Below are 24,708 nucleotides of genomic sequence, written 5' to 3' on the forward strand. Positions count from 1 at the left end.
GATGGACCATTCATCTGGCCCAGTATGGCCATTCTTATGTTCTTAGCCAAGCAAGCAGAAGCCCACAAAGCAGCAAAGGTGACACTTATACTTCCTGGTGAAGATTTGGTCTGCTACCCAAACGTCCCCTTCCATTCATATTTAGGAACAGCTTTTGAATTTCCAAGATAGTCTGTTTCCTCAGTGTGGAATGATGCCATGAGAGCATCGCTAGAGAATGTGTGTGCCATCTAGGTATGGATTTGCTGAAGGAGTAGTTGAACATACCCTGTCTGGCAAGAGAAATGATTCACAGAGAGTTGGGGAAGGAGTTGAGTAAAGGAGATGTCTTCAGTGTGGCCTTTTAACAAGACCTGGAATTAAAGATCTCTGCCTCTCTGTCATGAATGTTATCTATTTGGATTGGTTTTCCTGGGGAGGGCCTGAGCTGGAGGAGTAAATATACCATGGAGCTGGCAGGCAATATGAGGATGGATGTTGGATGGACAAAAAATGTGCTTCTTCACTATATGTTTGCTCATCTACATGTCATCCAGTAAAATCAAAGCATTTTAGAATTTAAATAAACTTCTGTATTAAACTAAACAAAATCCAACCTTGTTCATCTCTCTTGCTATTGAATTGAGAATGTTACATTTGTTAATGTCATAAATATATTGTTAAAAAAGGTTAAATTATAGATAGCTCATTATTGCTGAGCTTATTCTAGAAAGGAAAAATTAAGCTAATTGTTTATTAATTGTATTACAAATACATTTTAGGGTCTGCTAAACTCATCAACTTTGTAGTATATTTAAAGGGAGACTGTTAAAGTTGCCAGGTTCAAAATGTGACCTTTCCCTCTAATCCCCAAAATGCATATAACCTTTTGGGACCCTTCTAAGCAAGTGAATGTTTAATGGATATTTATTCATTAATATTAATATCACCAATAGCAAAGCACACAATCATGATGAACACTGTACAGTAAAAAAAAAAAAAAAAGTGTGCACGCCTATTATTGAAGAGATAAAATCTTTATATGAAAAGCCTAATTTTAAAATGTCAAGATTCCAAAGAGGAATTATAAACAGTGTGGAAAATGGATCTTAAAAAGGAAAAATACATACCTCGACCCATATAAAATTAGTTCTCAAAATTTCCATGCTTTGAAAAATGGCCATTTATGTAAATATCTGATTGAACGAAATATTACATGTTTACAAAGTATCTCATTTTTAGTCTGGTCCCAGGATATTATGTGACTGAATTCAGAAGTTCTTATATAACTGTGTATCATTCATAACAAAATGTAGAAGTAAGTCAAACACTGTAAATCCCATGGTACAGAAAATACAACTTGAAGACTCTTTCTTTGGTTTTGCAGTGTTCCTGTTCCTGTAGTCAGTCTAGAGAAAATGCCCAACCTAGTGAAGGCAGATGGTGCCAATGTTAAAATGAATTCTACAACCACTACCGCCATCACCTCTTCCTCAGCCTCTTCATCCACCATACCTGCTCCAACTTGGGTTAAATCTGCTTTGACACCTAAGTCAGTGCCACCATCACCAGAAAAGATTCTGAACGGCAAAGGAATTCTAGCTCCTTCAATAGACAAGAAACACCAAAACGGCACTAAAAGCAGTAACAAGCCTTACAAAAGACTTTCAGGTGAGTGATGATGTAGTGCGCCTTTTGAGATAGTCCATCATTCTTCATAAATAATTTTTGTAGATGAGGAATAATATATTGTAATATGCTGTAGCTGTGTTTTACTGTAAGATGCTGTTTTCAGTATGTGAATTGTTAGCTTGCAAACCCTTGCCATATGGGTAAATATTTCCTTTATAAAAAGTAGTTCATTTTGGCTTAGAATTAACCTGGGTGGTTAACTCTTTGCGGCCAGCAAATAGAGTGTAGAATATCTAGGGAATAAATGTAGTAAAGTAAAAAGGCAACAGCTCTCCCTTTTTAATTTATTTTTAGCCATACTGAACTAGTTTGCTAAAGACCAATGTAGTAATGATCATCTTACTAGGTTTAGTAATGTTCTCAGGTCATTCCAGTTGAATACTTGAGATTTGAGGCATTGATGTGTATCGTGTAGCTGAAAGTCCAGTTTGTCAGATGGCTGTAATTCATAAAATCATGTGTAAAAAAGCCAGAAATGTCTGAGAACGTAAAAATTGGATGATAATAGACCGCGAATCACAGTGATGATTGAATCTGGTGATATTCTAAACAAAAAGCGCTCTCAACCATGCTTGTAGCTGTTTCCATCACTCCACACAGACTCAGCAGACGTAAGCTTTAGAGTGATGTTTGGGTTTATTGTGTGTGCTGGTTTTGTGGTTGTGTGAGTTATTGTGTTGATTTATGTATGTGTTGTGTTTGTGCTGGGAGAGGAGAGTGGATTTGTGTGAATGGCAAATGAGGGGTTTATGCTCTGGCGAGGGGCTGTGTGTTTGGGATAATTGTGTGTGCTCATTGTGGTGTTGATTTGTGCAAGTGGCAGTTGGGCACATGGGTATGGCAGTTGGGCCACATAATCTATGCAGTATCCCTCATTCAGCCAATGAAAATGTGCATGCAAATTAGCTATAGAGTAAGGATGGTGGTTGGTTGAGTTACCTCTGGTATCACAATGGTCTAGGACTCTTGCCATGGCATAGATACGTGCCTTACCCTAGTTGTACACTGCACGTTAAAGTCAAAATGGCTGAGAATTTAAAAATTGGACAGTTGCAGATAGCAAAACCCAGTGATGATTCACCCTGGTGATAATCTGAATAAAAAGAGCTTTCAACCATGCTTGTAGTTGCTTCCATCATTTCACACTGACTCAATAGACGTTTTAGATTTCAGTGTGACTCACAGACTGACCTTCTTGGGCTCTTATTATATACATATGTTTAGTTCAACTGAGAAACGTAACTTCAGCCACTTGCAAGGTGCCCTTTGGTTGTGTCATTAGTAATTGTCTCTTTCAAGTCTATACTAACGAGTGGGTTTTTCAGGTGTATTGTTATATGGATCCAGTGTGTTAGTTGCATAACTGTGCAATGCAGTGGCTAATCTTATGCTCTGGAAATGGTTAATTTTGCATTGCTACACCTTTAAAGGGGACAAAAACAGGGTGTATACGTTGTTTACAACATTCAGTTTTTAATTTTGGTAAGGAGACAGTATTGATACAAACGTCACCCTAATCTGATGGGCCTTGACCTTATCACATTGTAAAATAATTTTGAAGCTTATATTTTTTCTTAAATACCAGGAAATACTAGAAAAATTTAGGGGGAAACAGCGATGTTAGGTAAATCTTGTCTCTCATTTCTCCACAAGTGAAGAGGACTGTACATGTGCACATCCACAACACACAGAGCAAAACTATTGTTTGGTTTCTCTTAATGGAGAGGAGGAGGTAGGATTTGGGGAGACTGCACAAGCTGTGGTCATGACCTGTAGAGCCTTAGCTGTGGTGAGAAGGCAGAGTATAGACCTGCTGATCTGTCATTATGCAGATCCACCAACAGAGCAAGAGGATAACCATCCTGGAAGAAACTGAAACTCAAGGATGCAGTAGCAATTACAAAGCAATTACAGGCTTCATAGCCTGTAGGGAGGATTTTTCCCCAGAGCTCTTGCAGGACTGTGGGCAGAGAATTTGCCCCCAAAAGCGGAAAAAACATTTATGTTCTGAATGAAGGAAAACAAAATGTCTGAGTTAGGTTTTCCAATGAAAGTAACTGAATCAAGTTTACTGCATCAGAAGCTGTTCAGGGCCTATCCATTGGCAACACATTGAGATTTGGGCAGGAATTTCTTTGTGTAAATTGAAAGTCTAATTTTGCTGTTGGCAGTACTATCCAGATTAGGCTGTGTGCTTGATAGGATGTTAATTGATTCCATTTCCCAAATGTGTGTGACACCACTGATTAGTTATAAAATAAGTTATAAAGATGAATGCTATTATTTGTCGTTGATTTAAAGTATAATCTAGGTTTTTTGAAATTGAATATCAGTTTGTGTATTTTCTCACATTTGGCAGTTAGTGCTATGGCATTGTTAAAATGGCTTAACTCCAAACCAGTGCAAGGTGCATTTTCTAAGATTCTGTGTGTTATGGAACAATGCCATCACTCTAAAGCATTCGGTACAGTTTCATTCTTAACTTGTTAAAGGTGGCTCATAGGAAAACTTTTGTCCTAAGGTTTTGCAGTTGACTAGGCCAAAATTCAACAAAGCTGAAATTAGTTAGCATAAATGACTCATTTATCTTTTTTTAACCCAAAATTTCATTTACTAGGATCTAATTTATGATTCTGTTGAACAAATACAGTGTGTTATATTCTACAGGAAAACAATTTTAGTTTCCAATGAAATGAATGGTTTAAGAAAACATTAAAACTTGGAGCAGCTTAAGTTCAAAAGTCAGCTTAGATCTCTCCTCCCTGGACAATGGGAGCTTGTCTTCACTGCATTGTTCGCTCAAGCTGTAACTAAGGTTTTGCCTGCAAGTAGACACCAGGTCTCACCCACACATTTCTAGCTCAAGTTAAGTGGTGCTTTAAGCTCGAGCTATCCGGCCTGTAAGGGACTGGGTTGAAGCTCAAGTGCTGCTGATGCTCAAGCTAGTAATGCTGTGATGATGCAGCAGCTCACAACAACTGGTCTGCTACTCTAATCACTCAGTGTAGCTCAAGGGTTGTTTTGCATTGCGGTTGCTCTCACTCCACTCTCACTTGAACTAGGCTAGCTCAAGTGGAGTAACTCGACTGTGCTAACTCTTGCAATGAAGACAAGCTCTAGCTGATGGGTGCAATCTTAGAGCTACCAGCCTTGCTCCACAGAGGACTGTAGGTATCCTATACACTGATGGTGTATTTATAAATATTTACTGTATATGCAACAGTCTTTAGAGTGAATAATTATTCTGAAGAGGTCATCACAGTGCCGGGCCTTCATTCATATTGCTTAGTGGGGGGCTATAGTAGTGCTAGGGAAGTTCCACACTGGCACTCACTTAGCTAATTTTGCCAGTTCACAATATGTGCCAATATATGAAAATTTGCTCAGAGGGAATCTTCAAACAAGGTAGGACTCTGTCATAGTACTGTGTGGTCATTCTGGTGGATGTTATTTTTTCATATAACTATCTTGATTGCCAGGGCCACAAAACTGACAGTTTTCAGGATGTTCTTTAAAGATCTGCTCTGTTACCAGACCTCGAATCCACTAAATCCTGCCTTCTCTGCCCCATATATTGCTGCAGCACCATAATACAGTTTGTGATTGTTCATCACAATGATGCAAGTAAAATAAGTTGTGAGAATGTGTAAATGTTTTATACAGGTTGTACATCAGCACGGTGGTTTCTGACCATTATTATACACAATTCTGCACAGGCTGAGCTAAAGATCTGAGGGTCAGTAAATAATTCTTTGGAATATACCCAGGACTTAATTATACTTGATTTACACAAAAATGGGCTGGGGAATTTTTAGGTTCATCTCAGTCTCTCGCTGCAGAAATAAAGCCAATTGCTTGTGGTTTTCAATCCTGGCAACGGGCTTAAACAGTTTTACTTCCTTCTCAGAGCCCTCCCCTCTCTTTCCCCTACATCCTTGAGTGAGGCTGAAACTCCTTCTGTGGCCGAAGGCTGGTTCTTGTTGGCGGTAGTCAATGAGGCTGCTCTCCCTGTGGTAAAGCTCTGAGCAGGGAGAAAGGCAGCCAGCTGGAGAACTGCAAGAGGCAATCTAGGGGGATCAGTGTCCCCCTACTGGCAGACTGGAAGAACTGAATCTGGAAAAAATAACCTTTTTCAGTTCCTGCTCCCTTATGGACAAAACTAAAGAACTGGAATGCCCCATCTAAATAGGACTGTCTGCTAGTTTGCAAGTTGTTGCTAGGTTGTAGAGTTTACTCCCTCCTCTTCATTCGGCCAAGATTGTAATGTTGCTCTAAGCCACCATCCGGAGAAATGCTTGCACTCTCCCGTTCTGGAGGATCAGTGTGCCACCCTTGCAACGTTCCCAGATCTGCCAGTGCAGATCTGTGACAATCCAAGGTCCCATTTACAGCTGGGACTCTCACCTGACATAATGGATACTGTTACTCCCTGGGAATGCAAGAGCTGGGTTTTATCATGGCTTGGCAAGAAAGTGGTGACCTTTCCATCTTAGATGTGGACTTCACCGTGGAGCAATTTGGTGTGCAGGGCTACTCTTGGAAAGATTGCTCAGCTTCGAAGAAAATGTGGTTTACCTGCTTACTTAGCAGTGTTCCTTGCATGGAGTATATTACATCATTGCTCTGTAGATTGCATAGGCTTCCAGTTCTTCTGGCTGCAAATCAGGATGTTGACTTGTATCTCTAAGGACCTGCATAGTTTGGGACCTAGGAACTGCCTCATTCCTTATACTCCCTGCTAGTAGTTTTGATCAGTCAGGATGTTCTCACTGACAGTTCTCAGTCTTGTGATGCTCCTGAGAGTGGAGGGCTCATGTTTTTAGTGGTGCAGTCTTGGTTGTGGAATTTTCTTCCATGTTGGTCCCACTCACTCTGAACTTGTTGGCCTTCAAGTCATATAGCAAGGCTTGTCTGTTCATGCCAGCTTTTTGCTTAAAGGCATATTTGAGTTTCTCTTGTGGTTCTTTTTACTTACAATTTTGTCAGTATAGTTTGTTTTAATTTATTTGGGGAAAGGAGGAGATTATGTAAATGAGCCTAGAGCGATATCTTATATATATTGAACAACGTAAATTAAATAACTGACTCATATAATTAGCCAATGAACATACATTTTGATGTATTAAGTATTTCTGTAGTTTCATCTTATTTACTATACATGCAAGCCCTTTAGTGTCTGCTATGCTTCAAGGATCACAGCAGCATCCACTACTTAGAACAGATTTCATTGCCATTGTAATTTCCCAACAGTGACGGTGCAGACCACCATTTCATGGGTTTTGAACCTGCTCTGGAATACCTTGTATCTATGATTCCCTCTTCCTGCCATGTCCCTTTATGTAGGGGTCAATGACACAAATACTTATTTAACATTTTGTTTACTATTAATTTTTCTAAAATATGTATAACTCAGTGCTCAGATTTGTCAGTTACTAGTTCATCTAGGAAATAAGTGTTGTCTACTATTGCGAATAGTGGGAGTCAGGAATCAGATTCTGGTCCCAGCTCTGCCACTGACATGCTGTATGACCTTAAGCAAGTCCCCTAACATCATTGTGTGCCTCAGTTTACTCATCTGTAAAATGGGGACAATAATTCATACCTACTTCAGCAGGGATGTTGAGACTTATTGTTTGTAAAGCATTTTTGGATCTTAGATTAAAAGTTCTATATAGATTAAAAGTATTTATTAGTGGCATTCTGAAAACTACACCATTGTATGAACGTAGAGTTGAGAAAATTATTAAATGATTGTGCTATTTTTCCATTATGTATGTGACAGTGGAATACAAATAGCTATGCATATATTTATCAAAACAGTGGGGAGGTTAGGTATAATCTATGACGTGTGTGTTCATGTTTTTGCTACAGTGCTATAGTATAAAACTAAAAACTATGTTATACATAAATTGTGGTGAGACATACAAAATTAAAAATGGTGGTAAAATATGTAAATCTAATACAGTTAGCATTAAATAAACTAAAACAAATCTCTCAGTTGATGTTTATTACTGCTAATAGTATTTAGAACTCAGGTAAGTTCTTTCCTCTTCAAAATGCATTGCAAATTTTAGGTAAGCATCTTGACGCCCCTTTGAAATAGGGAGAATAAGAATTATTAAACCCATTTTTACAACTGGTGAAGAGGGGACAGATTTAAGCCAAAACTTTCAAATGTAGCTGGTAATTTTGGGTGATTCTGATTTTTAGTGCACAGCTTGAGATATGTATGGCCTGATTCTTCAGTAGTTCTGACCCTGTGCAATTCCCACCTGAAGGAACTGGGGCAAACATCACATCTAAAAATCAGTCAGTAGGTGTTTTAAGTTGGTCACCAAACATTTGAGACATCCAGAATCAATGGCCATATTTGGAAAATGTTGGCCTTAATGGCCACAGAGGTAGTCATGGTTGGAATTTAACTCAATACTTGGCATAGTCTGATGTTTGGAGCCCCCTCAAAGCCCACCTCTAGCCCATATCTCTGAATATAATAATGACACAACCTCCTTAACTGCTATTCCTTTTGTCAAGTGTTCCCTAGCGTAATAGCAAGTTCTCTGAATTCTGTAAATGAAATCCTGCTTTCACTGGCAGGAACCATGTGCAGGGAAAGGAGAGAAGCAGAATTGTCTCCGCAATACATGTGATACGAGAGATTCTTTGCTGGCATAGGTCAGGATGGCTCAGATTGAGCATGGGTGAATAATCAGGCATAGCTTACTGCAGTCCTTTAGAAAATATGTATTGTCTAAGACGGGTTCTCAAACTGAGAGTCGGGACCCCTCAAGGGGTCTTGCAGTTATTATGGGGGGGGGTCATGAGCTGTCAGCCCCCGCTTATGCTGGGGCTGCAGCTGTCAGACCCCACACATGGCTGAGATCCAGAGCCCTTCAGAGCTGGGTGGCCGGAGAGCAGCGGCTGGTGGCCGGGTGCCTAGCTCTGAAGGCAGCGCCGCCCCCAGCAGCAGCGCAGAAGTAAGGGTGACATGGCATGGGGCGGGGGTGTTGTCAGAGCCTGAAATATTTTCAGAGGGGATCCCAGCAAAAAATGTTTGAGAACCCCTGGTGTAGGAAGCAGCCTTAATTGACACATCCATTAAAATATGTATTTTTGAGACAATCTTTTCTTTTCTTTTTTTTTTTTTTTCCAAACAGAAAGAGAATTTGACCCAAATAAACACTGTGGAGTACTGGATCCTGAAACAAAGAAACCTTGCACAAGATCACTCACCTGCAAGGTACTTTTCTCAGAAGATAAAATATCAGATGCTTTGTTGTAGTTTAAAATCCCACCATGGTAATTTGAGAGGTCATACCTGCTCCTGTCTTACAGACAATGGGTATGGTATTCAGACACTATCCACAGGTAATTCTTGCTATTCTATTCTGTTTCTTTGATGAATCAGAGCATCTACATCATTCCACTGATATTTTTGATAAAGAAGGTTTTCCTTGTCATTTGTGATGCAAAGGGCATTACAATTTCTGTATGTGCACTCAATAGTATTGCTTTAAACAATGATTTTTGGTTAATATATGCAGTAGCACTATTACATAGTCTGCTTGTAGTTAAGATGAAATTCATTTTCTTATAAATAATTTAAGAGCTGCTTATGTGGCTAAATGACTCGCATGACTGAAGCAACAGTGTAAGACACACACATATCTACTGCTGTCTGTCTGTAGAGGGGAACAGGGCAATGTGCTTGAATATCTACCCTTATTTATACATTTGCCAGTCCAACCAAATCTAATTATTTATTGTAGATTAAGGGCTGCAATGACTATGCTCTAGATAGAATATTAGTAATGCTATTGGAATACTATTTGCTGTCTTTGAAAAGGTAAATGGATAATTTCCATTATGAAAATTGTCCCTAAAGATAATTTTAAGCTAAATTGGACACTTTCTGAAAATAATTTTTTGAATGTATCAAGGGCAATGTGGAATAACAACTTTTTCTTGCTATGACTTATCTAAAGTTGTTTTAAGTGGAGTTTTTCTCTTAGAATTGTGTTTCAGAAATTTAGAGGATTCATAAACAATTTTATACATGAATTCTTTTTAACCACCCTATTTTTAGACTCATTCACTTAACCATCGGCGAGCAGTTCCAGGCCGTAAAAAACAGTTTGACATCCTTCTAGCTGAACACAAAGCTCGATCCAGGGAAAAAGAAGTTGCAAAAGACAAGGAGCATCCACAGTCTATAAGGGAAACCCATCAGAGCCATCCCACACCAGCACAGGACTCTTTGTCAGGATCTTCACTGAACTCTGGGCAAGAACCTAAAGTAACATTTCCTGCAAAATCTAGACTACCCAATTCTGTACTTCCTAGGTGAGCAACCTTCTCAAACACATGAATACTGTATTCTGAAATTTCTATAACAAATGTCCCTGTATGTCTTATGTACAGATAATGCTATATTTGTGCCGTATTTATGTAGATTAGTCCGTAATCAAATATTAATATAGGGTTTCCTCTCAGGAGCTGGAAATAGACAACACTAATAGTGGTACTTAAATCACTGTATAATAGTCAGGGGTCTGATTGTGGTGGTGGAAAGTGGTTATTCCATAAACTCTGCTCTCAGTCACAGAGTAGCTAACTATTTCAGTTTAAAATGGTCAGTAGAAGTTAGCAAAGTTAATATTCAAAATATCCTGAATAGGTTTTAGAATCAACAATTCATATAAGTGAATGAAGGCAATTCATGCCTCTCTTGGGGCCAGGTTCTAATACTCTTAAATTGAGTTTACAAATAGTTCCCATTCACTTCAGTGGAACTACTTGTACAGCAAGGTGCAATTCACTGTACACAAAGTGATCAGCATCTGCCCTGAGAACTATTCTTTCAGGCTGTCTGTCTGTAGCTCATCATTTCTCATTAAGGTTTTCTTTGCAACCACAAGGCCTAAAAACACTTCTCAGAATGGAAGCTCAACTTCTAAAGAAACTGATGAAGCCCCCTTACAGAATTACTGGCATAGTATACTGGGTCAGCTGAACCCCAGTAAGGTTCTGATAAACGCCCCATATGTTCTAGTCTCTAGCGTATGGCTCAGCACGCCAAGTGACAGTCACTTGTTTATCTTTTGAACTGGAGCACCAGTTTTGGATAGGATTGATGGGATCAGTCAAGCCATATTGTTCTATGTTTATTTTATTATTCTATATTTCACTTCTTCTCACAGGCCCCAGTTGGGATTGGTCCACAGTGTGCTTGGTGTTGTACAAACACGTACAAAGATACTGTCCATGCCTGTAACGGCATATAGTCCAAAAAAAACCCCAAGTAACATAGAAAGGGTGCAAGAAGATGGGTACAAGCAAGGATATGCGATTTTGATATGCATATCTGCACTTGCTATTTTAGAAATTATTCTGAATAAATAATTGCCAGCTGCTCCTCAAGCCATCAATAATTGGCTCATTCAGTTCAAGGAGGGTTCCATGTGCAAGGAACATGGAAGAATGTGTGTAGATGTTTGGGTGAGACTGACAAACTGGCAGGTGAGGTTGGCATCACTGGTGGAAAGGAGAGACTGTACAAAGAGATGACCAGAGAGAGAGGGAATGGCAGAGTTGTGAAGAGACTTAAAGGTTTGCACTTCCTGCAGTATAAGCCAGTGGAAGGTTTCAAAGAGAAGGGTGAAACAGTCAGAACAACAGGCAAGGAAGATGATCTTAGCAGTTACGCTTTGTATTTCTATCGTTTAAGTACTCATTTCTGCTACAGTGCCTGTGTTTACCATCATGGTGACTGTTAGTCTTCCTATATCTCATTAAGATAATGTATAACTGGTTTGAGACTGTAAACTTTAGTGCAGTTAGAGGTATAAAAGCAGCTCTGCAATTTCCATGAAACAGAGGCAGATTGACTACAACTAGTGACATTTTAGGGGAGCTGCTTTCTATGATGTCATGATTCTCATCAACTCCAAGGTAATTTTAGATAAAAATCTGAAAACATGCCTATGTTAAAATAGCAGCAGCATGTTTTTATTGTAAGCACTCAACAAACGTGCTAAAATGGCTGTTTCTCTAAATCAACATTTGGACTCTGGATTGATGCACATGTGACTTCTCAGTATCAGAGAGTATAAAACTGAGGGAGAAACAGTTTAGCAGTAAATTCACTTGACTAGAGATGACTATTTCAAAATCAGGCTACCAGTTACAGACCATTTGTTTCAGACTAGCACACATGCACACTTGGCCACACAGAGTGCAAGTGTTCACTGACTATAATTGTGAATTCCCCCAGTGATTGTTTCTAGGCTGCTTTTGAAGTATATACATTTGTTTCCAAAGAAGGCACTGTTGTGCGCTGTGTTGGAGGGTTGTTTTGGGGGGTGAGCAGGGAGTGGCTAGCGCAAAGCCTGCACTATTCTGGACAGTCCAACTTTGTTGATATTTTATAGGGTTTTAGACAAAAGCCAGATAAAGATCTCTACTGGGAAGATCCTCCTATATAGAGCTATCTGGGTTTACTTAACTAGCTGGAGATCAACTATTACAATTACTAAGCTAGTTGACCTTCTGGTAAGAATTTCATAACAAATAAAATTGCAGAACTGGACTCTTGGAACTATTGCTCTGTCACTTGCCCAAAAAAAAAAAACTATGTGGCAGCCTTTCAGTTTCTTTTCCCATTTGTTTTTTGTGTTTTTATTTGAAAACTTTCTTTGCCTTTCATACCTCTAAAGTGACCTGCCTTATGAGCCCCAAATGTAACTTGGCATCCAACACAAATGTAATGGCGACAGTGAAAGTGTTGTATTTTTCAAAAATCTACTGAATTACCTCCACATCATTTTTATGCTGCTTACACTGTTATTTCTTGTGCCATTTACTTTGGAGCTTGAACAGATGGTGTGGCTTTAGCAATCTGAATATGGAGCTTCTTCAAAACATTGATACTGTACATCTTTTTTCCTCCTCTTAGGCCATCATCTGCAAATAGTGTAAACAGCAACAGTTCTTCAAACCACAGTGGGTATGTACCAGAACTGCCTCTGCCTTCCACGGGAGGAGATTTAGCTAGTAGATTGTCCAGCGATGAAGGAGAAGTGGATGGAGCTGAAGAATCTGAGAAATTAGACTGTCATTTTTCTGGACACCATCCTAGGCCTCTTGGGGTATGTCTGTCTTTTTACAGCTCTGCTGTTATTTATGTAATCCATTGGTGTGTATGGCATTCTACAGACATGTAAGAAATAAGGACCTTGCATCCTAAAGCTTTCAGTCTAAATAAAACAAATGCATCTGATTGTGATAGAAGACAATGATGGGTAGGGGAGGAGGGGAGAAACAGGTGACATGCGTATGCCATTTTAATATTACAAAGCACAACAAAAAGTCAGCTGTAGAACAAAAAATGTTTTAAGGCTAGAGTTCCCTCTCATTCACATCAGTATAAACCAAAAGTAATTCTGTTGTAATGAACACTTACACTTGTGTAAAACTGGCATGAGAGGACAATTAGCTTTTATGTTTTAGGAAGAGCTAACCTCTTAGGTTAAATGACAGCATCTAAATGTCCTTGACAATCTTTTAGCAACCAAAAAATTAAACTGCTTTAAATCCTGAGAATTTGTAGTCTACCTTGGAGCAATTACACGTCAAGAGTACTATTTATATATAAGTGTACTTGTGCATTGAACTCATTGGCTTATTCATCTAAACATGGAGTGTCCTCTCCTGAGTGCAGCTTAACCCATCTGCCCTCAAAGCACTGTGTCTTAAGTGTGTTCCAGTCCGGCTGCTTCTGTTGTATTTCTCCTCTGTTGGTTTTATATTTTATTGTTACTTGTAAGTGCAGCCATATGTCACCAGAAGTGAAGAGTGTATTTGTTTATCTAATACAGTGAAAGCAGTTATCAGAGAATTCTTGAGCTCCTGAGCAGACAGCTCTCGTAAAAATCGAGCTAAGGAAATGAATTAATGACAACTGGAAGTTTTCATCAATTTATTTTCTAACAATTTGCACAGTTAAGAGAATGTGCCTATATATCAAACCATAGTAATACACTGAAATAGTATAATTACAGCAACATAGTCTAGGCCTCAGACGTAAATGTGTATAATTCCCATTGAAGGAAAGGAGAATTTTACCTGTGTCATAGATGCCCCAAAATTAGCATATGTTTACACTGATTTTCAAATTAAATGTATATATTGTTCCATCTCTATGTTTATTTTCCCTATGTTTTAAAGAATAGCCAGCATGATAATTATAGTAGGATAAATTCTAAGGTCCAGAAACTACAACTGCTTGTTTGGTGCATTCTTCTATGTGTCTGTCAATGATAGAAAGTTGTAGGTGGCACTTTCTCAGACGGATCACACAGTGGTGATTTCAGAGTCTCTGAACAGTAAAGAAAAGCTAAAATTCTTTTAAAATAAAAAACTACAAAATTAGTTGTCCTATTATCAAGATATGTAATGTAGCATAAACTCTCCAAAATGTTTATTAATTTTGAATGGTTTCCTAACCCAGAGGCAGAGTGAAGTGGAGCTATTCATAAGTGAAGATGGCATCCCTAACTTGTGAAAATATTTTTCCTATCTCCATCCTTCCCTCAAAATCATTGTATTTGAATTTATGCTAAGGAATTTATAATGTTAAATTATACCCATTGTCTGGATACTGGCACTCGAATACTGTATTGGTGGGTGTTTGTATAGAATCCTAGTTGGAATAGATAGCATATCTCACTTAGTACTATCCTTTTTATGTTGCATGAAGCAACACATAAGACAACCATTGGAAAACACTTGTCATCAGTAGCATTGTACAATAAAGAAATCTCCATAAAACATTGGGTATCTGTCTGTCTGGTGTTCTCCGCAGTGTCACCAGGCAGCCCTATGTTAGATTGTTTTCTCAGCCTTTTCGTTGAGGATTGATGTGGGCTTGGATGCAGTGAAAGAAGTATGTTGAACCAGAAAGCAATCCCCCTGAGTGGCAAAGGAACAGTGTTCATGAATGTGAATAGACAGTGATTCTGTAATAATGAATGCTGGCCTGGTTATTTGGATGTTTACTGTACGAATATATTGGTTTAGCTCAACCTAGGAATAAATATATTGGTTTTGTCTGACTAGGAAAACAGGCAGAAGGAAAAGACTAGCTCAATATAAGCCATTGCTCAGCAAACACTTGTTAAGGGACAGAGCCAGAATCAATGGCTCTGAAGATTCTGGCTCAATCTCTGGCAGAGCCTACAGAATTGGTTTTGACCAGCAGGCTCAAGGACCACAAATTTGGAATAACAAAGGAACTATAGCAGGGTTCAAAAGGGATCCTCTCTTAAGAGAGAGGGGTAATGGTCATTTGGGGGAACCAGTCTGAGACACAGGAAACTCCTGAGGGTGTCTGAAGAAGTTAGGCCTGCCTGAGTCTAGCCATCCTAGGGGATGGTGAGACTTTTGGTCAGATAGACGTGTAGATTGTTGATTTCAAATCCTTTTTATCTAAAAGCTTTGTTCCTTCTGCTCAAATAAACAATACTTTGATTTTAAGAAGGTGTCTGATCACTTGTATACCACTGGCCACAAGCTCCCAAAGGGAAGAACCACAGGTGTCTGAACTCACTAAAACCTGCTGAGTTGATACACAGATTACTGTAGAATAGGCCTGGTCTAGGAGTTGGAGAATTGCAAAATTCCACCCCAGAACAGGTAAAAGCACCAGGCCTGGCACCTTGAGGGGATACACCAGAGAGATCATAAAGGGGAGAGAGGTGCAGCTAGTGTGGAAATTATGGCAGCATGTTTCAGTACAGTCACCTTCATCCAGAACAGTAGCTGCAGTGTGGAATCTTGAGGGTGAGGCAAAGCATAATGGGAGAAGTGGAGGGAATGTTTAGGGTTCATCAGGGACGCACAGCAACGTCCCTCCTCTCTTCCAGTCCACGTATGTTTTTTAACTATAATGTATTACTTCATGTGAAATAAACTTTATTTTTGCTCACACGGTGACCTGGTCATTGATCCTGTGTTTGATGCAATCATCCCAATCCATGTAGTCATGATACTTGCTACACTCTGAGAGGTGATAGAATCTGGTTTTACACCACCACTTTCATGTTCTGTTTCCCTCTCTTTGGCAATCAGTACTAAATATTACTTTCTGCTAGGAGAGCCAGCAGCTGGCTATCTGTAGTCTGAGCATGGTATGTTTTGCATCTTCTTATAGATGTATAATTGCTATGGTTCACGGAGTCCGCACTGGCAGAGAATGAGAGTTATAGGAGTATCCCAAACTTACATATCACTGGGGCCATAGCATGTTACTGGACCAGTCTGCAATGTGCTGAAATAGAAAGACAGAAAAACAAGCTAATTGTATATAGCAGTAGTGCTCCTATGATGTTGGCTGTTGGCATTAGGAGCAGGAATTAGGGCTAAGTTAAATAAGGATGACTACAGAAATAAGTGTATCAAAAGGCTAGAAAAGTGGTTCCATTGTTTTCTGATGCTGACTTCTAATGGGTATCTACTCCACCGAGAGCTGTCGCTCCAACCCCTCGCCACAGTTAGGGCTTGGTAATGGTGACCAAAGCGAAAGTAGACGTTCCAGAAGCATGGAAAGCTTTCAGTGATGCCTTTTCAGTGTGGTTTTTAAATGTATTCCAAAAAGTCTGTAGAGGCTCTGGGGCATATACACCCTTTCAGTGTATTAGCAGGAATTACTTCGCTAACATTTCAGCTCAGAACTTAAATTATGTCTGAAAGAGAAAGTATGACTCTGCTGCTATTTCATTAACACAGTAAGGTGAGTTTTTAGTGGTTGTATGAAATGCCCCTGATGACAAGCTGAAATGTTAAACATGTTTTATATATCATACAGGAAAGTAACTAGTGATATTTTCCTCTGTTTAAAGCTGACTTTTTAAAATATATATATATTTGTGTTGTGCAAGTATATCATAAAGGTATTATTTGCTGTATACATTATGTACTAATTTATTAGTCCATAAGCGACATTGAAATGTCTTTTCTTTCAGTTTTGTTCATTTGGCAGTCGCTTAATGGGAAGAGGGTACTATATATTTGACAGAAGATGGGACCATTTTCGATTCGCACTAAACTCCATGGTAGAAAAACACTTGAATTCACAGATGTGGAAGTAAGTGAGAATTTTGCATCATATGGTTTTTTATTCATTTTATTACAGTAATGCTTACAGTCCTTTAAATTAAACACTTTCATGAGATGCCTTACATTAATACAATTTTATTCTTTGTACTCAAGCAATACAGGTAGCCTTTAGGAGTGTGCAGCAGAACAGAAAAAAATTTTAGGCACATTCTGAACCGGATTTCTACTTGGTCGCTGCTGATGACCTTAAAAGAAAAGTACCAGATCTAAGTTACTAGTCCCTCTGTACCTCTAGGGGAGAGTGGTTCCATTAGCCTTCTAATACTTACGTGTCATTCTGTTATAGAACGCATTTTTCCAAAATATTTGAGTCTGCTTCATGCAATTGTATAGATTTATTATCTACAGACATGGCTTTCTTTACGCATTATTTTGCCCTGACTTGACTGAGAGGCCTATATACAAAAGATCTTTTTCCTTGCGTATCACTGAGGTAGTCGTTCAGAGATAGACTAGAGCAATATATTGATGGGTTGAATGTTCGTTGCTTGCAAACCCACAAAAACCCACAGTAGTTTTCTCCATACTGAACAAAAATATGGATTATAGCTCAGTCCTCCTCTCCGATGCTGCTTTGCTAGCAGCACACACTGTTGACCAATCTGCAGAGCATCATTGCTGTCAACTTTACATGCTGTTCCTTCTCTCCCCTCAACATTGAAGGAAAATTATGTATCTGTGACAATCCTGGAGAAGACTGAAGGTGTTTGGAATAAAGGGGAATGTTGTCAGTACCATACAGTGAGCACTCGACACAGAGTGTCAAGATTTCCTAATATGCGGTATTCATGGCAGTACAAAGGTTTAACAAGGCTCATTGGCATCGAGGTCTTAACATGTCCATTTGCAATGCAATATTAAACATTGTTAGGGACATGCATGAATTACGGCTACAGGTCCAAGCAAATAGAACCTGTTTACCCACATGCAAGTAATAAAATCAGGGTTTCATTCAGCTGAGACAGACACGGCTTTACACAGACCCACAAAGTTAATAGGAAAAGAATCCTTTATTCAGCTGAAGACTTGCAAACAAAGGATTGCAAGCCCCTCCTGCTTCTCTTAGTTACATATATATACCCTTTACCTAAAGGAGGAGGTGTCCCTTAGATATTAAAACCAGATGGTACACATCTCCTGTTTCTTCCTAGTATTTCTGCTTACACTGCAGTTTTATATATACGTTCCATCTTTTCCTTTGTTTCCCTGTTAAATTCTGCTTACAAAGGACATTCCTACCCTATAGCTTCATGACACTTTTATGTATAATATCTTTTCTTATCGATCCCCACTCTCACATTTCCAGCTAATGATTTCCACATGCATAATTTCCTTTACAACATACATCACCATTATATTTTGCAACAGTGTCCTTAGCACTGCACAGATGCATTACAAATAGACTGCATTACTAAAAGAAAGTTAATTTAAGAATTTAGAAAACAATGTAAAAACAGCACTTGGGGCTTGAAGATGTGATTGTGGGATTATACTGTACAATGTTCTCTATCCAGTATAACTGCATTACTCTGTAATGTTTCGTGTCGCTTGATTTATCAGAGCTGTCATTTGCATTATATGGCAGTTATTAGATAAACCAGTTTTGATTTTATTTAAATATATTGCTATTGAAATACTAACGCTCAGCTTGCCTGACTAACATTGTAGCTTAGAAAAAATAAGGCTGCTGTGCTGGGAGACAGTTTGGAAATAGTGGGCTTGTAGCACCCGGCGTTAGTTTCTTGCATAACTGAGTTTAGAAGGAGATACCAGGTGTTTGCTACACAAGTGTTTCTCATCTTCCATTAGTAGCTGTAGCAGTTTGCTATCAGGTAAAGAGGGGACTGTTGGTTTGACCAGCCTTCTGCTCAGAGCAATAGTTCCATTACTTTTGCCATCCAAAGGGAAAGCCACGCTTCTCCAAGATAGAAGCTCAAAGATTTGTGAGCGACTTGTCTTGTTCGTCAGGAAATTCAGCCCTCAGGTGGCTGAGAGATGGGTCACTGGCACCGTGACTACCATAAAAAAACCCCAAGCCACTTCATCTGTCAATACTGTAATACACGTTAAAAGGCACCGACCTGCTCCCACTGAAGTCAGTGAGATTTTTGCCATTGATTTCAATTAAAGCAGGATTTAACCTTAAATGTTTTTCCCAAATACTAGCTCAGCCTCTTTACGAAATCTCTGTGTATATGTTTAATATTTCTTCTTTCAGTTAATTCTATCAGCCATATAGCACTGAAAGTTCATGATACTGGGTCCCTAATTGTATTCCTTTCTTATCCTTAACCCTCCTCTCCTTGGAGACTGATCTTTTCTCATCTTCCCCAACTGACTGCATTACAATCCCTTTAAGCAGGGGCATTTGTAAAGCGCTACTCTAGAACTGATGCTATTGCAGTCCCGTAACTCTGGATCATGCAGCATCGGGGGTGAGATGTGCTGTGTACTGAGAGTATGTTTCCCAGAATAAGAGTAAGAATACTCATGTAGTACTTCTCATCTTACTCACAAAGGTGGGTAAGACTTATCATCTCCACTTTAAAGATGAAGAAAGCAAGGCACACAGAAGCTAAGCAACTTGCCCAAGGTCACACAGCAAGTCATTGGCAGAGCTAAGAATAGCACTCACTCTCATCTTAGCTCCCAGGTCTCTGTATAATTCCATCCCCCTCTCTAACATAAGCATTGTGTTTAGAGCTAGGCCCTTCAATTCTAGACAGATACTGCAAATAGGAGGTAATTCAGAGAAGATGAATGAGAGTAGTTAGGGAATTGGAAGTAATTTATAAGGAAATACTCCATTGAGGGTTTTTACGTATACTTGTCTGAGTGACCTTTCTGGGGCAAGGTGGATGTGAGTCTATCTCTGAAGGATGTAAACACAGCTCAAGAAGGTTGTGTTAGAGAGGCTGATACAAAGGAGTGAATCTAGGAGAAATGGGATGAAATTAAGAAAGCTAAACTTTAGGCTGAATGGCAGGAAAAGGCCATAATAGTTTCCCAGAAGAAATGACAGAAGCCCAATTTCTTGGGATGTTTAAGGTAAGACTAGATAAAGCAATAAAAAATGTACTAGAGTTGGCTGAATAGAAACAAATTTTCAGTAAATACAGCTAATTTCACTGGTAATTATTGAATAATATATTTTCCAAGGAGTATTCAGCCCCCTATAGAGCTGATTAAATACCACAACAAATTGACAGATTATTCAACAAAAATCAACAAAATTCATCAAATAACATATTTGACTAATCCTATCTGACCAGCCCTACAACCTGATAGGTCCTTTTCATTTCTAACTGCACTGATCCTGTGATCACAAATCAGAAACTGGCTAAATTCTGCAGTGATTTTACCACCCCTCATTGATTGGATCTGTAAATTCAGATCAACATTGAACTGTCCCACTAATCCAGCCTTTGAAAACTTTCAATAAAATAAAAAAAATTAATGTATTTAAACATCATGGTTAGAGGCTAAAAGTCATATGATTGAGTCTTTTTGTATCTCTGGGTTATTTTCTAAAGTGGGGGAAGGAAACAGGAAAGTAAATTTGGAATAAAATAATTTAATTGAAATGTACTCAGAATTTTCATTTAGCACTTTCTGCTGAAGTGAAGCCTGGATCTAGATTAGCAGATGTGTTGCAGATCAGGATTAACAGGCATTGTTTGGGGAATCTTACACAGCATAATTCTCTGCTCAAGGCCTGTGTGTGACTTCCCCATTTTCTTCAGCATCAGATCAATACTCCTGGTTTTGAACTATGCTTTGGGAAAATATAATTTAAGATCCATGTTTTGGATTCTTATAGTAATAAAATGTGTGTGTGGGTTTTTTTTTTTTTTTCTTTTAGGTTGAATCACAAAGCATCTAACATTAGAACTATGGGTTTAAAAAAGATAAAAACATTCTAAACTGACACAAAATGCACAGCATAGTCTGTGGTATTGGAGTTAAAATTTACATGATCACTAGGGGTAGGATTCAGAATTAGAATGTCTTTGGTTTGCCTTTTTTCATAGTTTGGTCTATCCAGGAAAACTCTTCCTATCTGCATTGCTCAAATTGAACCTAACAGATGGAATGAAAAATAAAAATGTGAACCTCAATGTTTTTCTTTTTCGTATTTAGGAAAATTCCTCCTGCGGCAGATAGCCCCATGTCTTCTCCAGCAGCACATATCACCACCCCTTTTCCGGCATCGGTTTTACAGCCTTTCAGCAACCCCAATGCAGTATATATTCCTTCAACACCCATCAGCTCAAGAATCACTTCTTCTTACATAATGACATCAGCCATGTTATCAAACACAGCCTTTGTGACAGCATCGGATACGAATTCCATTGTGTCACACACCACAGCTTTTCCTCATGTGGCTGCAAGTTTAAGTATCATGGACTCAACTTTTAAGGCACCATCAGCTGTGTCACCAGTGCCAGCAGTCATCCCTTCCCCATCCCACAAGCCATCCAAAACAAAAACCAGCAAATCCTCAAAAGTTAAAGACCTATCGTCTCGTACCGATGAGTCTTCAAGTAACAAAAAGAAAAAGTCACAGTCTTCTTCCTCTTCATTATCTTTGCAGACATCCTCCTCGTCTTCATTTTCAGGGTCCCACAAAAAGAACTGTGTCCTGAACTCTAGTTCAACTTTGAACTCCTATCAGGCAACATCTTCCTATAACAGTATGTCTGTACACAATACAAACAATGGAACAAGCCCACTCAGTGCCAAATCGGAGCCCTCAGGACGGACTTCATTAGCAAGTAGCTCAACAGACTCAGTAAAACACATGAGCATGGTAGTAAGCAGTATTGACTCCTCTAATTTGTCTGTATCCCCCTTTGTGCACCATTCAGGAGACCATTCCCTGGTAGCACATAATGCAGTGTCTTCTCTACCCCATTCTTTTGACAAATCAGAAGGAAAAAAACGTAAAAACTCTAGTTCTAGTAGCAAAGCCTGTAAAATCACTAAAATGCCTGGTATGAATAGTGTTCACAAAAAGAGCACTGCCAACCTTATTTCTACGGTGCCAGATCCTCCAAACAGCTCTCTCTCTCGGCAGGTAAGGAATTCTTCCAGTTACTTCTCTGCAGGTCTTGTTTGCCTTATTTGAAATGTATTGGTTTGTGAGGGAACCGCTTTTACAGTTGCATCAGACTCCATTTTTCATCTTCTGACTTATTGTTTAGGCTAGTGCAAAAATGTTTTTGCATTTGTTTTGAACACGGTATGTAAGAGAGATTCAAGTGTGCAAAACATCTTTGTGATGCTTTATTCAAATATTTTTGTTTTACAAGTTATAACAGTTTTAATGCAACTATTAAACTAGCCATTTATGTTTTAGAAATCAAATTGAGGGATAAAGACATTCAGAAGTAAATTCCTGCTCTTTGTTCATGGCATGGTACAGTGCATGCTAGTTCAGTATAATCTTATTATGGCCCATCACTGCAAGTCTCATCAGATTTGGTTTCTTTATATACAGATGTTTTGCTTTTGGAGTAGTATTTGTGTTTTTTCCCATAAACACATGCAAAATAAAGGCCTGCTCCTGAGAGATGGAGAGTACCAGTTACTCCATTTGATTAAGTGGCTGTTTTGGGCTTGCAGCATCTTTCTGATTCCAGACCTAAACCGAACTCATTCTCCATTTTGATCAGTACTGCTTTTCCACTCCCTTTTTAGGGGCTTGGCTCCTAAATGAATTGTTCAAAGACTGATGATGACATCAGTTCTGCGAGTTAGGATCCCCTTTATTAGAAAGCAGTCCTTGTTCTGTTGGATTGGCTGAGCTCAATAAAGCTAATAAAACAGACTTATTTCACAGTTTGAACCAGGAAAATGGAAGTATGCTTTACATGTGAATTTGTTTTAAAAAATACTCTAATTTGTTTTCTTTAAATGTTCAAATAATTTTTAAATTTTATACATTATACACAAATCATAATTGCTTTAAACATCATGATTGAAGAATTCAGATCAACATGTTTAAAAGAGAACAGTACTTCTCACAGAATACTGTGACTTTTGGAACATCTACAGTGTACTTATTACAGAAAACAAAGTTGTAAAAAGAAATTTATTTGAGCCCCATGTAGTATAGACTAGTGCATGCGTTATCACCATAGGGATCACAAATAAGGACAAGGTGGGGGAAGGGAGGAGGAGTTATGGCCTTCCTCCCTTTCTCTATGGCTAGATGGCCGTATGGGAACCCAAAACTATTTCTGTTGTAACATAGGGTCATGGTATTGAAAAAGTTGTGACACATAGTTAATTCTATGGTTACTTTAATACATTGACCTGTTATTTGTAAAGTTAACAGTTTATTTCAGCAATAACCGGTTTTTAATTGCTTGTATAAATAGCAGTGTTAGGGTTTTTCCCCTTTCACTTCAATTGGGTGACAAATTCTGCTGTCATGCACTGAAACAAACAGTTTGTCTGTTAGAGCAGGAAGCTGATTATCCGTCCGCCTAATTTCCATTGATGGGCTCTTTCGTCCCAAATCTGTCACTGATTTGCTTTGTGACCTTAGGCAAATCATCGAACTTCTGAGCCTCATCTGTAAAATGTTGTTATTTACCTTTTTCAGTGGGGGGAGGAGGGGGAGGGCGGAGGCTCAGAAGCTTCGCTCTTTTTTTGCTTGTATTGAAACAGTGGAACTGCCACCTTTGGACCCCTGATGCTCTTCCCCACTCAGAAGTAGGAAAAATTAAGTCAAAGTAAAATAAATTAATCTTAATCACAGTTCTGTGCACCATTCGTGGTTGTCTAACAGCAGTTTCCACCTTCAGGTTGCGTCATTGCCACAGACTATCTGTAGCACAGATTCCACCAGAGGGCTCCCAAGCTGCAGGGCTTCCCAAGAGGGCATTTCATTGAACATCTGGCAGCCAGAGCAGAGGTGTATGAGACATAATGGGCATGTGCTCAGAACACTGAATTCAGTTCAGTTTTAAATAGCTTTATAAATAGAAACAAATAAAGGTGGTTACAAAGCCCCACCTAAATCTAGGATGGAGAATTGCCACTAGTTACAGAGCTTTGAGATCCTAGGAGAAAATGGTGCCATATGAGGGCAAAGTGTAAGGGGTGAGAATAAATAAACTGTAGCCAAATGCATACTGATAAAACCTTTATTATGATTTATTATTTAGTGTTGGTAACATGCCCAGCACTATGCAATGCACAAAGCTAGTCCCTGCCTTGAGACATTTCAATCTACAACAGTGGTTTTCAACTTGTGGTCCACGGACCCCTGGGGTCTGCAGACTATGTCTAAGATTTCCAAAGGGGTCCGCACCTACATTCAAAAATTTGTAGAGGTATGCAAATAAAAAAGGTTGACAATCACTGGTGTATACAGTAAAGAGAGATATAGAAGCAGAGCATGCTGCAAAATGCAGAGGTGGGAATAGTTTTGTGTGTGATTTTTTTTTTGTTCGTTTTAAACTAAAACTCTCATGCCACATGGACATTACAGAACTGAGTTTTTAAAAGGAACGTGAATGAAGGGAAGATGGTGTGTTGGCAAATGAGTTTGGGAAGGGCATTCTATACATAGGAGCAGCACAGAAATGGGAGTGGGAAAAGAGGATGAATAGGGCTCTGACTTGTGTAATAGGCAGAGCAAAGAGGAGCTCCAAGGGAGGGCACCATCATGTGTTTTCTCTCTCCTTCTATCAGCGGATACAATAATTACATAACATACTGAGAGATTATTTATTTTGGCTTTTGAAAATGGATAATTTTGTTTCTTTGAGAGAAATAATGGCATTGTTTTTCAGTTGTGGTTGATCACATAATTTAGCCAGTTAGCTCTGTCCACGTGATCTGGATTTAATC

General features: G+C 38.9%; 1 protein-coding gene across 6 annotated transcripts in view; it reads left to right on the top strand.

Moving 5' to 3' along the window:
• Positions 1-24,708, top strand: part of ATXN7L1 (ataxin 7 like 1) — a 208,843-nt gene that overhangs the window by 174,086 nt on the left and 10,049 nt on the right. For all 6 annotated transcript variants that reach the window (XR_010922883.1, XR_010922884.1, XM_067564467.1 and 3 more), the window contains 6 exons: positions 1,367-1,650; positions 8,829-8,911; positions 9,758-10,014; positions 12,626-12,818; positions 16,692-16,813; positions 20,986-21,922. Coding sequence is in view for 4 of the 6 variants with exons in the window: in XM_067564467.1 (XP_067420568.1) it covers positions 1,367-1,650; positions 8,829-8,911; positions 9,758-10,014; positions 12,626-12,818; positions 16,692-16,813; positions 20,986-21,922 (1,876 nt within the window). In the remaining 2 variants the exon portion in view is untranslated. The remainder of the gene's footprint in view (positions 1-1,366; positions 1,651-8,828; positions 8,912-9,757; positions 10,015-12,625; positions 12,819-16,691; positions 16,814-20,985; positions 21,923-24,708) is intronic.

The sequence above is a fragment of the Emydura macquarii genome, unplaced genomic scaffold (assembly GCF_026122565.2).
Source record: "Emydura macquarii macquarii isolate MOO-44397 ecotype Brisbane River unplaced genomic scaffold, CSIRO-AGI_Emac_v2 contig_2636, whole genome shotgun sequence".
In the NCBI taxonomy this organism is placed as follows: domain Eukaryota; kingdom Metazoa; phylum Chordata; order Testudines; family Chelidae; genus Emydura; species Emydura macquarii.